The 17,497-nt window shown below is 41.3% G+C and overlaps 1 protein-coding gene across 1 annotated transcript in view; it reads left to right on the top strand.

Moving 5' to 3' along the window:
* The window catches only part of ptpn23a (protein tyrosine phosphatase, non-receptor type 23, a), a 109,683-nt gene extending 102,837 nt beyond the window's left edge, over positions 1-6,846 (top strand). Inside the window, exon 25 of the mRNA XM_078540910.1 lies at positions 414-6,846. Coding sequence (XP_078397036.1) covers positions 414-1,040 — 627 coding nt within the window. The 3' untranslated portion in view covers positions 1,041-6,846. The remainder of the gene's footprint in view (positions 1-413) is intronic.
* The last annotated feature ends 10,651 nt before the right edge of the window (positions 6,847-17,497 follow it).

Genomic DNA, 17,497 nt, shown 5'->3' with positions numbered 1-17,497 from the left:
TTTGCCTACCCTCTATTCTTAACTTCGTGGCCGGCACTGTAGATCATCAGGGCTTCTATAGGGAAAAGATCTTACAATCACAATGTTACGTGAAGAGTGCATTTGTTTGGTTAGAAAGGGAGCTGTTTTCTCTCTCATATAATAAATCCAGAAAGTGCTGAAATTTTCCAGCAGGTCTAGCAGCATGTGTGGAGAGAGAAACAGTTAACGTTTCAAGTCCAAAATGACTCTTCTTTGGAACTGCTTAGTAGAGTCATATTGGACTCAACGTTAACTCTCTGTCACTCATCACAGATGCTGTCAGACCTGAGTTTCTCTAGAACTTTGTTTTTATTTCAGATTTCTAGCATCCACAGTATTTTTCTTTAAGTCTTTTCACTTGAGTTCATTCAAGTTTCTTTTCTGTTCTGCAGGTTTATACCCGCCAGGAATCCCAGGACTTAGTACTTGGAGGCGATTTGCCAATTAGCTCCATCCAGGCTACCATTGCAAAGCTCAGCATTAAGACATCTGCTGGGACCATTGGAGATGGCAAACTGAACTCCTTGCCTTCAGTTGACCCCAGTTTTGCTTTATGGTCTGATTCTCAGACTGCTACCTTACCACTGCCTATAGATAATCTTCTACAGCAGGACCTCATGGTTGAGGTTACCAGTGCAGCGACAGAACTGACTACGCCATCACAAATGACACCATCAAATCGACCATTGGCCGCAGAAATAAACAACGTGAGCTCAGAGATTTGTGATTCAACCCAAGAGGAGGATAAAATGAAAGTGAGCCTAGGGAATCATCCAGCTACTTCTCAGCCAGCCACCACCAACCACATTATGGGCATAGACAGCAAGACCACCTCACTGGATCTTTTGGCATCCTTGACTGCAGAGGCCTTCACCCTAGACACCAACCCTCGGAACAGGCAGAAAATCAGCAAACACAACTTCTTGCAGCCCCAGGATGGCCAGGGCCTTCAGGCTACTCACACCGGCGAAGACCCCCTGAGCCTTCTGGACCCACTGTGGACTTTAAACAAAACATGATCAATTGATCTGAAATAAACTTCTCCCAGGATAATGGACCAGAATCTTTGGGATTTGGAGGATGCATTGTTTTGAAGAAGGGCACGATAATAAAGCCTGATCAGCCTTCATTTGGAATTCTGCCTGATAGCGACAGAGTAAAATTGCAAGCTAGTTGCATGTGAACTGGAAAGAACAGTGCCCAGTCTTGAATCATAACCAAATCCGGAATGTGCAAAGATTAAGAATTACCAGTTCCTTTCAAACCTAGGATTGGTGCAGATGGTAGTAAATTAATGCTTACTTTGCTTGAGTATATTTAAACCATCCCTTCCCCCACTGATCGGGGCCAAAATATTATTTCCAACTGTCAACATTTGTTTACCTGTTGACACAGGAGGAGTTTTGGTATGTTGAGACTGACTCTTGCTCAGGATGTGCTTCAGATATCCCACACAGGAATTAAAAAAAAACATCAAAATGTAATAGCCTGGAAAGCTCGCATGTCCTCCTTTTTGACCTTGGGAGGTTGTTCCATTCTGTGTTTATTCCTGTAGTTTGTGTGGTCTGTGTTTAACCTCTAATCCTAATCCAGGCACACTTTGACATTTTTGCCCATTACCCCTGGAACTGGCCCTGGTTGATGCAGAATTTTTCTCCTCGAGCATCTTAAATGTTGAGTTTTCATGCTTCATGTCCTCCCCATTACTTGTAAAGGTTGTTTTGGCAGCAATACAAGTTGACTCTGCTCCCCAGTAGATTTTCAGTGGTTTTATTTAGGGGCTTTGTTAAATGGCACAACTTCATTTATTTTCCTCTTGTTTTCTCAAATACTCTTCCTGAAGCACTGCCCCATACTCTGCTGACGTTCCATGGCTACTGGCCATTCTACAGTACCTCACCCAATCTGTATCTTTCCTGTGTTGAATCTAGACCAAGTGTCTGCAGCCTACTTAACTGAGGCAGTCGGGTATGACAGTTTCTGCTGGAGTGGTGTTTCCTAGTTTGGCATGCAGTTTCATACCTCTCGTGTTACTGGCTCAGTAATTTTGCTGCTTCCTACTGTCATCAGGTCTGCCCTAGGTCAAGGCATTTTTCAAGAGTGGGAAACTGATCAAAGGCAGAAATGATTTTAGCTTAGTTCCATGTGCACCACTAGTGATAAGTCAGAGTTGTTTTGAGAAAGCCTATCGGGGACTTCCTCCGATATTAGGGAATGATCCATGCTGAGCAGCTCACTTTGTGTAGATAGTCTAAGAGATCAGCTCTTCCAGATGAGTGGACTGTCTTACCTTTCCTTAGATCAGTGATATATCTGTTCCAACACCATTGGAAAGTGCAGCCTTGTTCCAAAACCCAGGTCGATACGAAGTCTGCCCTCAGATAATCTTTGTTTAGTAGCAATATTTGTTGCTGCCAAGAATCTCTTGTGGCTTCAGCACCAACTCCCATTGCCTTGGATTGACTTCCAATTTAATTTTCCACTTCTGTCAACAGTTCACTCAAGCACCTCAGGACGCAAACTAAACAATGTCAGAGCCTGGCTGAGGCCCACCATGGTGCTACTGCTAAACTTGCGCACAGCACTGGTCCAAGGGTTGCTGAGCATTTATCAACCCTTCCACCCATGCAAAGAGGCTCACTGACTGATGAACATCTCCTGTTGCTCTTCTGTTCTTTTTCAGCCCAGCAGTATATGATAGATGCATTACAATGCCAAGTTTGGTAGTTGGTATGGAATGCTGCTAAAATGTAGTGCAATTTCTTGCTCATTGGAAACACATTTATTTCTATTGTTAGAAAAATAAACAACCTCCAGCGTATTGAACTACCAAACTTGATGAATTTAAAGTGCGATCAGTGGTCGGCGTTTTAAAATGCGCTATCGAGTGTCATTAGGAAGTCTGCAGTAATTCACTTGAATGGTTTACACTTCCGAGTTATTTCGCTAGAAACTTGGTATGTTGCTCCGTACATAACTAGAACTGTAAGTTGGATGTCAGCTGGGAAGGTGGGAGGAAGAGGCCTGTAGGAGATGGGGAAATGTGACTTAAGTTGCTTAGCATTTGATTGCTATGAAACAGATGACATTGGAGCTAGTACATAACTGCTTTCCCTGTCCCAATCAATGAATTTAGAGGTTTATACAAAACTAAAACCAATGTCAATTACATTAAACCAGACTAGTAATAATGGCTCCAAATCTTTATTCTGACCAAGTGACCATAAAACACATTAGAATTGTTTGACCTTTCTGGTATTTCAAGTTAACTTTCAGTCCTCTTGCTATTTCTTCAACCGTCCAGCAGATATTAGTATGTGAGCACCGCTTTCACTCTCCTTTTTTGATAGACTTTAAAACAAATAAGTTTACAACAGCTTGATTTTTTTTTTCCTCGGGCTATTGCGCATGATCCCACGATCCCAAACTTAATACAGTGAGAGCAGCCTTTGGGGTCTCAATTCAACCTCTGTCATAGGTTTGTGTGTAGCACTCATTCTGTTCCTGAAATATCCATCACCCCATCCCAACTTGTACTTCCCTGTCGGAATTGTAGGAATCCTGTCCCAGTGAAGGAACATGTTGGCTGCATATAACATTGCTTTACCTTGATGATTATCATTTTGCTTTATTGGTGGGTTTCTGTTTGTGGTCACTGTTCCCAATAGAGACACAGCAGTACTCCAGACTTCCTCGCAATTGCAGTGCACACGTTGAAACAGAAACTAGATGTGTGTTAATAATGTTTCATAAAAGGTGAAAAGTGTAAGAGGAGTGAGTAATAATTTGAGTACTTTTATCTTTGGCCGTTGTCCCGTTTAAATGTAGATAGCATACTTTTTGATTTGGAGAAAACATTACAGAAATAAAATCTTGATAACCAAGTGGTGTACACGCATCTCCAGATCTGTGTAGAATTTGATTTAGAAATGAAAAACATATTTCTGTACCATCTCTCTCTCAAAAATGACCTGAAGAGTTTGATCTACAATGAATTATATGCAACACATACTGAAACAATAACAGAAAATGCTAGAAACTTTTCGCAGGTCTGCCAGCATATGTAGAGAGAAGCATCCACATCTGAAATATTAAATTCCCTGATCTCTGTACAGATGCTGACTGGCAGTGGTTCTGTTGTTTCAGATTTCATGAATATGCAAGTTTTTGATTTTTATTTCTGCAGTTTCTGTGGATAAACTAGCCATGTTGCACATAATGTGAAGTCATTTAACCTTAATATAAGCAACCCCTAACTGCAGAGAATTCGAGCATGAGGCAGGTACAATAAATTTCAACTAATCTTTTGACCTATTTCTATTGAAAATATAATTGTAAAGATTTAAATCAGTACATCAACAAGGTGCAATTCTTTATAAATCAAGGCTGCCTGAGCTTTTTGTCCTCTGCTCACATTGGCCCATACTAAGAGCCTCAGGGCTACAGAAAGTTTAGATCCATGCCAGTGATTTGTATCCATTTCAACTTGCTGGTATTATCATTGATTTTCTGATTCCTGATATTTTTCCACCAGTAAGCCTGTGCCAAGAATGGCTTGTTCTAAACCTCCTGGCCAAGACCAGCTCATGAGTCAGGGCAAAAGGATTGATTGACCTAGAATTGAAGGACCAGATTCCCAGGCCTCAGTTATCTCTTCAGTCAATAGTGCATTGCCCTCCCCTACCCTCCCTTTGAACTTTTGATTTTTATAAACTAGCCTTCCTATGTAATTAAAAAAACAAAAGTCAAAAGTTTCAGGCACCAAGTTTGCCCAGATTTTCAGTAAAATGGCACTTTTATTTCCAGAAGTGCCTTATGACATGTTTTTTTAAAAGAACTGTCAAACTACTCAGACTGCAAAGGACCATGGTGTCTTAAATTGGCTTTTCCAACTTTACAACTGAATTAACCATTCTAGGATGGTACAAAGTATATATCACGGAACAGATTGAATAATAGTTTATATTATATATGAAGTCAAGGAAGATGGAAAAGTTACCTTATTAGATTGCCTACATTTGGATCTCAAATGGGACGCAGTAGACACTAAAATCTCGATGAGTCAGTTTTTGATGTGTTTTCATTGTTGCCTTGTTTCAGTCAGTAAAGGGAGCTGAGAGACATTGTAATCCTATGGGTGAACTTACTTGATAACTGCAAGTGAGTAATTACAAACTAAAATTTCTGTTATGTCTCAAGATTCCTTATATGTTCAATCTGGAATACACGGTTGTGTTGTAATAAAGTCTGATAGTGGTGGAGGGGGGTGTGTGGAGATGAGTGAAGATGTTCTCACTGGGTCCACTTAAACTGAAAAAGCCCTTAGGACAATTAGAGATTTTGCCCTTCTAAACTTGAGATGCACCTGGAGAGAATATTTTCAACTGTGTAACTGTAGAATGGACACAGGTCAGTTGTTGATGGTAGAGCAGGAACAATTTGATGTATCACACAAGAAGTGTTTTAGTGCAGCATTTAATAGCTCAAGTCAAATTTTTCAAATAGGGAATTTGTATGGGAACAGCAACACCTCATTTCAAGGCACACACCAGATAAAGGTCTTTCACTATGTTGCCGATGGTTTCAATTGGGAGAGTATATTTGTCACTTCTTTAATCAGCAAGTCTGTGTTACAATGACATTGAATATGAAAATATTGGATACAATTGATATGTGCTAACTGATTTTACAATATGACTATAACAATTCTTCCAACTCAGTTTGTGCCAAAAGACAAATGCTAATTCCAGCTGTCTAAAATAGACTGGGAGGAATGTGGAGAAGAAACCTGCACTGCTGCCTGCAACTGTGTTTAGAACCTATCCTGGAACCATCTGTGTCCCAAGATTGCCAGACTGCAGACTGACCGAAATTGATTCTGACTGTTTACTCTCCTCCTTTCCCCTGTTAGCCCTCAATTAGCCTCTGCATGTAGGACACAATAATAGGAGGTCCCTGACATATCGCCCTCTTTACCCACAGAAACTTGCAAATCTGTTGTGAGCTTATATTTCTTGAAACATGCTATTATTTTGTTGGCAAGCAATTGGAATTTGAGCTGATTCCCAAGGTTGGAACAGGAGAAAATGGGGCAAACTTGGATGAGTGAATTTGAGCTAACTGCTGACCTCATTTCAATGGCTTGGATCCACGTTCAGGGAGACTTGGCTAGTCTGGTCTGGCTAGACGTCAGTGAATTTTTAAGTCGTTTCTGGGTGCAAAGTCTCAAATGCTTGGACTCCATGTCTCTGGGTTGGAATGAATGTTGTGTGACGAAGTAAGCTCACACCCTAACCCTGAATCTGAAGTGGCACCTGCACTGCAAGCTGTCAGCTCTCTTATTTTTAAATTGCCCTTTAGACCTGGTTAACTTTGTATCATATGAGCCATGCACCTCAGTTCTGCGCAAAGAAAGTCCAGTATCATTACACGTAGAATTACTAACGAGTTATATGAGGAGTCTTTATTAATTGGTTTAATTTTAGTTTGTTGAAAATATTGTTCTGCTATTCTGAAAATGAGAGTTTCCATTCCTTTGTTTACAGTTCTTAACCATTTTCCTTTAATCCTTGTTCTTTTGTACACAGTAATCCTGCTCATTACCTTTTAAAATCTGGAATTCTGTGCTATCAGCACAGTGATGAATGGCAGTTTGAGATTCACTGTCTTAGTTTAGCATATTGTGATTGGGGGGTGGGTGGGGTTGTTGGGTCTTTAATGAGACTGATCAACCTTTTGCATGTGTACAATATCCAATAACAAACACTAAATTTCAATGGTACATTCCACTGTAATATAATAATGCTATAAATAATTATTTGATTACCTTGTGTCTGGTTATTTCAACCACACGCACATGCGCTCTCACACACAAACACACACAAAACAGAAGTCTCTGACGATTGCTGACCCGCAGCAATGAACACTGGGTACTCTGGTAATTTATCCAACTGGTGTTTCTTCATATTTGAAAATTAGCAATCTTGGAGAGCACTGCAGCCTAACTGCCATCTTAATATCTAAATTATTGGCATTTCCAACTGTTATTGTTTGGGTTTATATATACTGGTAATTCAATGCTGTCATTCATAATTGCCTTACTGAGAGCAGTTAACTCAGTATAGGTCAGGGATCAAACTGGAAAAGGTTTAAAAAGTTGCTTAGCCCATGTATTCGGCTATAAGAATGTATTTCTTAGGTTTAAATTGATATGGCACCTATTGTCTTTGTAGTGGTCATCTCATGCCTTTACCCTGATATTCAAAAAAAGTCTAAGAGGTTGGTCTGCAGTAATCATTAAGCATTGTACCAAATTATTAACAAGAGTAAATCTGAGCCATATGGACCAATAAGGGTCCCAGACAAAACCTGCAGTCTATCCCAAATGGAAAATTTCAAAAGGTGGCAGAAATGACCAGAGTTGAGGGAAAAACTTTGCTTTATATCATGCCTTTCATGATCTCAGGACATACCAAAGTGCTTTAGAACCAGTGAAGTGCTAAGTCTAGTCGCTATTAGATTGGAAATGAGGCAGCCAATTTGTACACAGCAAGATCCCACAGACGGCAATGAAATCTGTTTTAATAATGTTGGGTGAAGATGCTTCAAAATAGTGCCTTGTAATCTTTACATCCAGCTGAAGGTGTAATGTTTCATCTAAAAGATGGTACTCCTGGCAGTGCAGCATTCCCTCAGTCTTTCACTGGTGGCATAGTACATAAAAAGATCAAAGTTTAGATATAGCAGAGTTCATGAACTAAATGGCCAAATGTTATTTTGTTATAAACTGGCAGTTGTTCTAACATAATATCTTAACATCAGTGAAATTTATTTTAAACAGACCTCTTTTGTATTCTGACCCAAAACGGAGTGCAGGTGAATAGCTTTGGGCAGTTTCCTGGTGCCTGTTTTCTAGTCTTGGAATGTGGGTAGCACTGCACATTCTTAATTGGTTTAAGAGATTTAAAAGTTCGCAGTGATGTTCTCTATCCCTGCTCTGGGCAAAGGCCAACAAGGAAGATCACCAATCCAGCATGGGAGGCATTGGCAGCGGTGGTCAGTGCCAATGCCCTGCAATAGAGGACAGCCACCCAGTGCTGCAAGAGGATGAATGGTCTCATCCGTTCCACCAGGGTAAGTCACTCTTCTCGTCACTCTCAACTCTCTCACTCTCAAACCCATCACACATCCATAGGGATCTCATACCTCAAGGGATAACACCACTAACTCTCTCACACCCTCACATCTGCATCAGGCTCACATCCTCTCAAGTATTTGTCCTCATCCCATCCATGGCTCTGCTCACCACATTGCATTCCATGCAGTGCCATGTATCCTACTCATACTCTCTCCATCTGTTTCCATGCTGGATAAGCTGGCTAACAACAGCAGGGAGAGGTCCCAGACCAGGGGTCAAGTGGACCACATTAAGTCCCTCACTCACTTTGAGGAGCACACCATCGCACTGACTGGTGAGCAGCTCTCTTTTCCCAGTACTGGGGACAGTTCCCCATGAATCGAAACTCATTTCTCCCACATCAATCACCGAACCATGCATTTGTGCCTCTGCTCTAACGTACCCTACACCAATTTGTGGCTCAGGATTGTGGTTCTGTTTATTTAGTCTGTAGCTGCTCATACTCTCTTAGTGCTACCTATGTCATTGGTACCCACGTGGACCACAACAACTGGATCCAGCCCTGAGGAGATGTCCTTAACCCTGGCACCAGGCAGGCAACATAGCCTTCAGGACTCATTGCTCTCAGCTGCAGAGAATAGTATCTGACCCCCTACCTATAATGTCACCCACATTCCTTTTTACTCCTCCCGCTTGAATAGCCCCCTGTACCACGTGCTGTGGTCAGTTTGCTCATTCTCCCTGCAGTCCCTGTTCTTTCCACACACTGTATGAGCCTCAAACTTCTTGGACAAGTACAAGGGCTGTGCCTTATCCTGTGCTACCTTCTGGATCCCCACACCTGCCTCACTCGTAGTCTCACACTCCTGTCCTGAAAGGAACAGATAATGTAAAATGTCAATCTCAACACAGGGGTTAAGGGGAACCATAGCCAGGTGCACCATTCCTTAGAACAGGGGCCGGCAATTCAAGGTTCTGGAGCCGTATGTGGGTCTCTAGCATCTCAATTCCAGTTCCTAACCTTTTCCAGTTGGATCACATTATCAAGAAAAAGCTTTAAAAAAATTAAGTCAAGAAAATGATAAATCAAAGAACCAGATGGCAAGACAATTTCCTTATTAAGTTATTCATTTGCTTAATAAAAATGTAGTTTCTACACTCAGGCTTCACTTGGATAGCCTTAATAATCAATATCTCATGGTGCAACAAAAATACAAACGTATTCGATATGTTTTAATGTACACATACCTCTGATTTTTGAAAAAGTGTCAAAAAATGTTTGGTTACAACAGGATTTTCAGGGATAAAAAGGGTTATAAGTATCATGTTTGTTAAAAAATTGAATTCAATCACAGAAAGGATTGAAGGACATTGACCCAGAGAACTATCAAAGATGAAAACAGTAGCTTTAGCTCAGAAATGATTAAATTTTGTTCTGCCACCAAATCGAAAACTTGCATGTGTCTCTGAAATGGGATGAAATCTTTCATGTTAACAAAAAATCAAATTCTGCCCTACAATTGTTAGCAAAGCTCAAAATCTTTGCCAAAATACTCACCTAGAAATTAAAGAAAATGTGCTGTTATGATTCTTCAGGGGGGAAAAAAGCTCATAAATCCGAAAGGGAATGTTTTTTTCTATTATTCATTCATGGGATGTGGGCTTCACTGGCTGGGCCAGCATTTATTGCCCATCCCTAATTGCCCTTGAGAAGGTGGGTGGTGAACTGCCTTCTCAAACCACTGCAATCCATACGGTGTAGGTATACCCACAGTGCTGTTAGGGAGTTCCAGGATTTTGACCCAGCGACAGTGAAGGAACGGCGATATATTTCCAAGTCAGGATGGTGACTGACTTGGAGGGGAACTTCCAGGTGGTGGTGTTCCCATCTATCTGCTGCCCTTGTCCTTCCAGATGGTAATGGTCATGGGCTTGGAAGGTGCTGTCAAAGGAGCCTTGGTGAATTCCTGCAGTGTACCTTGTACATGGTACACACTGCTGCTACTGTGTATCGGTGGTGGAGGGAGTGAATGTTTGTGGATGTGGTGCCAATCAAGTGGGCTGCTTTGTCCTGGGTGGTGTCAAGCTTCTTGAGTGTTGTGGGAGCTGCCCTCATCCAGGCAAGTGGGGAGTATTCCATCACAGTCCTGACTTGTACCTTGCAGATGGTGGACAGGCTTTGGGGAGTCAGAAGGCGAGTTATTCATCACACTATTTCTAGCCTCTGACCTGCTCTTGCAGCCACAGTATTTATATGGCTAGTCCAGTTCAGTTTCTGATCAATGGTACCCCCCCCACCCAGGATGTTGATAGTGGGGAATTCAGTGACCCCCTACCGATCACTGATCAATTTTAGATTTGAGTAGCATCAAGACTTAACTTTAAAGACAAAAATAATGATTTTTACCTAATCCTGGGGTGCAGAAAGTGGATTTTTGCCAGACCTATATACAAGATTGAAATTACATGAAACTCAGTAGTAACTGTGATTATTCTAATGAAAGTCAGAGTAATTAATGACTTTTTACACAATCAAATAAATGTATAATGTTCCTTTAGATTCACGATAAACATTTTTTTCCTCTTAAGGTATGCTTTTGCCTTTACTCCATCCTTTAATTTTTTTCATCTTGAGGCTCCCAGTAGTTTTTCTTTTATGCAATTTTTTTAAAAAAGGCTCTTCATGTAGGACCCCTGTCCTAGAGCCTACATCATGGACACAGCCCTTGAGATTGAATTGTTTTACCCAAACACGAGTTGAATCTAAAGATAGGATTTAGTGAGAGTATGTAGATGTGTCTACGTACGAATCTATCAAATAAACAAGTGTTAGGAGCAGATATACTGGTGAGTAGGTGACAGATTGTGTTATTTGGCAATCTGAGGAGACAAAAGATGGAGGACCCCATAATAATATAAGGATTGTGAAATATTAGTGATCACCAAGTTACAGGGTTTGATTAGACCGGATATTGCAATCTACCCCATTAGATACAAAAGGTGGTGAAAGAAAATGAGGCGGCTAAACAGAAATACAATTGTAGTAGAATGAAGAGAATCATTGACATGAAAGGACTCGCCCTATCCTAACCATTAAAGTTCTCCCCACGACAAGCAAATGATGAATATTACAAAGGCTATTGACTCTCTCCTCCAGCAAGGTGTTTTGTGCCCATCAGCAACAAACTCACCTATTTGGCCTGTCAGAAAATTAGATGCTGCTGGCAACTAACCATTATTATCAACAGCTAGATAATGTCCTGATGTGTTTCAATGGTGACATCTGCACCAGAGGTGTTCATAAAACCAAACCTCAAATCTATGGTGCTCACGGTATTTAATATATCATATGGATTTTGGTCCATTCCATTTTAAACTGAAACACCAATATAAGATTGCCCTTACATTCCAAACAAAACTGTTTAAGGGAAGCAAGACGAGTTTAGGGGGAGATGGTGTAATTGTGGTAATATCACTGGACTAGAGTCCCAGGCCAATACCCTAGGGACATGCGTTCAAATCCTGCCATGGCAGCCGGTGGAATTTAAATTCGGTTAATAAAGTTGAAATATAAGCTAGTTTCAGTAATGGTGACCATGAAACTATCATCGATTGTCATAAAGACCCATCTGGTTCACTAATGATCTTTAGGGAAGGAAATCTGCTGTCATTTCCTGGTTTGGCCTCCATATGAAACCAGACCCACAGCAATGAGGTTGACTCTTAACTGCCCTCTGAAATGTTTAGGTCAAGGGCAATTAGTGATGGGCAACAAATGCAGGCTTTGCCAGCGACACCCACATCCCATGAAAGAATAAATAAATAGCAGAGGCTCTGACCATCATTTTCCAATCATCTCTGACTACGGATGTGGTTCTAGAAGATTGAAGGGCAGCTAACATTGTACTCATTTTTACCAAGGCAGAAAGGGTTAGATCATTAGGCCAATGGTGGAAAAATTATTAGAAACAATTCCAGGGGACTGGATAAAACTTCATTTAGAAAGGCAGAGTAATCAAAGACAGCATGGATTTGTTAAGGGAAGGTCATGTCTAACTAAAATGATTGAATTTTTTTGAGGAGGTAACAAGGAGGTTCCATGAAGGTGGTGTATTTGATGCTATCCATATGGATTTTTTAGGGCCTGTTAACTCAGTTGGCTAGATAGCTATCATGCAATTCAGCATAACATCAACAGCGTAGATTCAATTCCTGTCCTGGCTGAGATAGACTTAGGACTTGCCTCCTCGTCCTGCCCCCGAGGTTGGCAGGCAATGGTAAACCACCATTGGGGGAATTAAAACTGCCAATAAAAATGGCTCAGGATGAACCATCAGCAGACAATGAGCCTAGCATGTGCTGTCAGGCAGAGTACAGATGATATGACATATGGATTAACATAAGGCTTTTGATAAAGTCTCATGGCAGACTGGTTAGAAAATTGAAAGTTTGAGATCTAAGGGAAAGTGGCAAGTGAATCCAAAATTGGCCCAGATAGAAAGCAAGAAGTCATGTTTGATGGGTGTTTGCGAGACTGGAAGGCTGTTTCCAGTGCGAATCTGCAGTGCTCAGTACTAGGTTCCTTGCTTTTTGTGGTATATATCAAGGATTTGAATATGATTGTAGAGGGCATGATTAAGATGTTTGCAGATGATACAAAAATTGGCTGTATGATTGTTAATGAAGAAGAAAGCTGTAGACTGAAGGACTACAGGGAGGCAGTGGCATAGTGGTATTATCACTGGACTGGTAATGCTCTGGGGACCTGGGTTTCGAATCCCACCACAGCAGATGGTGGAATTTGAATTCAATAAATATCTGGAATTAAAAGTCTAATGATGACCATGAAGCCCATTGTCGATCGTCATAAAAACCCATCTGGTTCACTAACCCCCTAGGGAAGGAAATCTGCTGTTCTCACCTGGTCTGGCCGACATGTGACTCCAGACCCACAGAAATGTGGTTCCCTCTGAACAAGGGCAATTAGGGATGGGCAATAAATGCTGGCCTAGCCCATGCCATCCCATGAATGAATTAAAAAAAAGCTAGGCAGGTAGGTGGAACAGTGGCAAATGGATTTCAATCCGGAAATGTGTGAGGTAATATATTTGGGGAAGGCTAATGAGGCAACAGAATACATAATAAATGGTAGGATACTGAAAAGTGGAGAGGAACACATGGACCTTGAAGTGCATGTTCACAGATCCCTGAAAGTGGAGAAGAAGGCATATGGGATACTTGCCTTTATTAGCCAAGGCATAGGATATAAAAGCTGGGAGATTATGTTGGAACAGTATAAAACACAAATGAGGCCACAGTTTGAGTACTGCATGCAATTCTGGTCACCACACTATAGGAAGGATGTGATTGCACTAGAGAGGATGCTGAGGAGATTTACAAGGATGTGCCTGTCCTGGAGCTGTTTAGTTATGAGGAAAAATTGGATAGGCTAGGGCTGTTTTCTTTGGAACAAGGAGGCTGAGGGGCAACCTAATTTAAATATATAAAATTGAGGGGTCTAGATAGAGTGAATAGGAAGGCCCTATTCCCCATCATTAAGGGGTCCATAACCAGGGGGCATAGATTTAGGTAGGAGGTTTAGAGTGTATTTGAGGAGAAGGTGATGGGCATCTGGGGTTCACACTGAAAAGGTGGGACAGGCAGAAACCCTCATAACATTTAAAAAGTAGCTAGACATGCTCTTGAAATGCCAAACCTAAAAGGCTATAGACCAAAAGCTGGAAAGTGGGATTAGGCTAGATGGCTACATGTTAGTTGGTGCAGACACGATGGGCCAAATGGCCTCCTTTTGTGCTGTAAATTTGTATGATTCTATAATTCCAAGACCACCTCCATACTTGGATTTGCTTATCACAGGATTCCATAATTATCCATCCAATTTCCACCAACAAATGGCTAAAGTAATAATTCAATTTAGCCAGCCCGAATGTTTTATACAGTATATAGAAAACTTGTTGTTGCATACACTGGATGTGGAAAATCATGTGAGATTGTTAAGAGAGCTATTGCAGTGCTAACCAGAGAAGGCTTAAAGGTTAATCCAAAAATGAATGCACAAGATCAGGTATTCGTTCTCAGAGTAAATATTAACAAGTGAGGGAGGAGCATTGATGAAATAGAAGTAAAGACTGTGCAGGATTTGCCTTTATCAATGTTTGGTAAAGCAATATGATATGTTTTGGGATGTGTTTTACAGAAAGTATCCGTCCTATTTCCAGTTGCCCCTAAAAATCCTTTCTACGTAGAAACAGTAATCAGCAAGCACAAAACCAACTGCCCTAACACAAAGGGCCACGCGAAAATCAATTGTCTATGTGCCATGGATTCTCACATCGTTAGAGATCAATTGCTTCACAGGCTGAAAAGCATCTATTAACAACCTTTGAGCCATTAAACACTTTACCTACATAGTGGAATTGGCATCACTACGTTTGTTGACCAATAGATGGAAAGCTAAAAGATGGTTCAATGCTATGGGCCAGATTTTTGCAGAGTCAGGAAGACTCCGCAAACCTTTAAAAATGGAAGGCGGGACCTGGATACAGAAAATCCGCCCCCATTTTTGCTGGTGGGAGAAAGAGGATGGGGCATGATTCACTAATGAGAGAAACCCAAACTGAGCAGGTCTATTCGAAAACAAACAGACCCTATTTTGATATTTGAAAGGGCCTTTATCTGCAGTGTAGGAATCATGAATTAATGGAGTACGTAAACACTCTTGAAGGGTGGATAAAGTCTGTTTAACTGTCATGATTGAAGACAACCAAGGAGAGCCTTCTAACCAGCCTCAGTACTCACCTGTTCCTGGAGTTGCCTAGGATCTGCTTGCAGGGTGGGCAGGCCCGACTCTGTCCCACACAGGCCCCCATCCTCCCAGAGCAAACACTGCAAGTTACTGGGAGCTTTAAACCGAAGTGGGTGTGCCAAATCGGGAAATTTCCCAACTGGAGCTACCTGCCTCAATACTGAAAATCCAACCCTTAATGTCTGATTGAACCAGTGGACCCTATTACTGCAAGAATGGATATCCACATACACTATAAACTTGATCCATTGAGTTTAGTGGAGAATTTGATGCACCAAGGTGAAAGACATCAGTGTATGGTGGAAAATCAAACCCACCCAGAGAGACCAACTAAGTCAGGAGTGTTATGTAACACATGGATATACATGTAGACAGGTCTGTAAAATGAAAGATGAAGAAAAATGGTGTGAAATGTATGATCCTGATAAACAAAATTAGCACCTACGTCTGCTCAAGAAGCCGAATTATTGGCTGTAGCACATGCAGTTATGCATCTCAAAGTTTCTGATCTCCTATACAATTACCTCGGAATTTCCAACAAAAAATCTACCCATATAGGAAAAGAGGGTGCTTATCTCAGCAGATGAAAAATGTTACCCTTTGCTTCAGTTTTATAAGTAATTTTCAATAAGGCAAAGGAAGTGACTGGAAACATAGCAGCCCAGAAAGTAAGAGTAATAGACAGAGGTATCACAGGTAGAAAATAAAGTTATACTCCCTGTTGCTACCCATAAATTAACACTGCAACAGATCAACATGACACTCCCAGACAGAGGCCTTTATCTTTAACCTTCCTATCTTTAACCTGCAAGTTAAATATAGTATTATGGACCTGAATCATAGAATGGTTACAGCACAGGAGGCCATTCGGCCCATTGTGTCTGTGCCAGTTCTCTGCAAAAGTAACTCACCTACTCCCATTGCCCAGCCTTTTCCCTGCAGGTCGACAAATTTTTCTCTTAAGATAATTATTCAATTCTCTTTTGAAAGCCACGATTTAATCTGCCTAAAGATCCTAACCACTCACTGTGTAAAAATAGCTTTCCCTCATGTCGCTGTTGCTTCTTTTCCCAATCACCTTAACTTGATGTCCTTGATGTCCTCTGATTCTCGATCCTTCCCCCCAATTACTCTGTCCGACCCCTCATAATTTTGAACACCTCTATTAAATCTCCTTTCAACCTTCTCGACTCCAAGGAGAGCAGTCCCGACTTCTGTAAATTCCCCAGCTTCCTATATGTTTTTTTAACGACACTTTCAACTTGCCCTGCCACCTTCAATGCTTTATGTTCAATAACCCCAGGTTCCTCAGGTTCTGCACCCCCTTTAGAATTGTACCTTTTATTTTATATTGCCTCTCCTCACTCTTCCAACAAAATTAATCACTTCGTGCTTTTCTTCATTAAATTTCTGCTGCCACTTTTTCTGCCCTTTCCACCAGTCTGACTATGTCCTTTTGAAGTTTAACACAGTTCCTCACACTTCCAAGTTTTGTGTCATTCATCAATTTTGAAATTGTGCCCTGTACACCCAAGCCTAGGTCATTAATATATTTCCAGAAAAGCAAGGGTCCTAAAGCCAGCTCCTGGTGAACCCTAGTGTCCCTTCCTCCAGTCTGAAAAACAACCATTTACCACTAATCTGTTTGTCACTCAGCTAATTTGTATCCATGTTGCTAACTGCGCCTTTTATTCCATGAAATCTAATTTTACTCAAAAGCCTGTTATGCTGTGCATTATCAATTTATAAATATATTGTTTGTGGGATATGAGCATTGTTGGCAAGATCAGCATTTTTTGCTCATCCCAAATTGCCCTCGAGAAAGTCATGGTGAGCCTCCTTCTTGAACTGCTGCAGTCCAGGAGGAGTAGGTACAGCTGCGGTGCTGTTAGAAATAAAAAGAAAGACTTGCATTTATATAGCACTTATTATGACCACAGGGTGTGTCAGAAGCAGTTGCAGCCCCTGTTGTAATGTAGGAGATGTGATTCCAGGTTTTTGACCCAACAACAACGAAAGAACGGTGATATAATTCCAAGGCGGTGTGGTGTGTGGTTTGGAGGGAAACTTGCAGGTGGTGGTGTTTCCATGCACCTGCTGTCCTTGTCCTTCTAGGTGGTAGAAGTTGCAGGTTTGGAAGCTGCTGTCGAAGGAGCCTTGGTGAGTTGCTGCAGTGCATCTTATAGTTGGTACACACTGCCGCTACTGTGCGTCGGTGGTGGAGAGAGTGAATGTTGAAGATAGGATCGGGTACCAGTCAAGCTGGCTGCTTTATCCTGAATGATGTTGAGCTTCTTTGGTGTTATTGGAGCTGCGCTCATCAGGCAAATGAAAAATATTACATCACATTTGTGATTTGTGCCTTGTAGATGGTGGACAGGCTTTGGGGAGTCAGGAGGTGAGTTACTCGCCACAGAATTCCTAGCTTCTGACCTGCTATTGTTGCTGCTATATTTATGTGGCTGGCCTAGTTCAGTTTCTGGTCAATGGTATTTTATGTTGGGCATTTCAAT

The sequence above is a fragment of the Cetorhinus maximus genome, chromosome 4, assembly GCF_964194155.1.
Source record: "Cetorhinus maximus chromosome 4, sCetMax3.hap1.1, whole genome shotgun sequence".
NCBI classification, from domain to species: Eukaryota; Metazoa; Chordata; class Chondrichthyes; order Lamniformes; family Cetorhinidae; genus Cetorhinus; species Cetorhinus maximus.
Note: the sequence above shows the minus strand (reverse complement) of the source record. Positions and strands in the feature narration are given on the sequence as shown.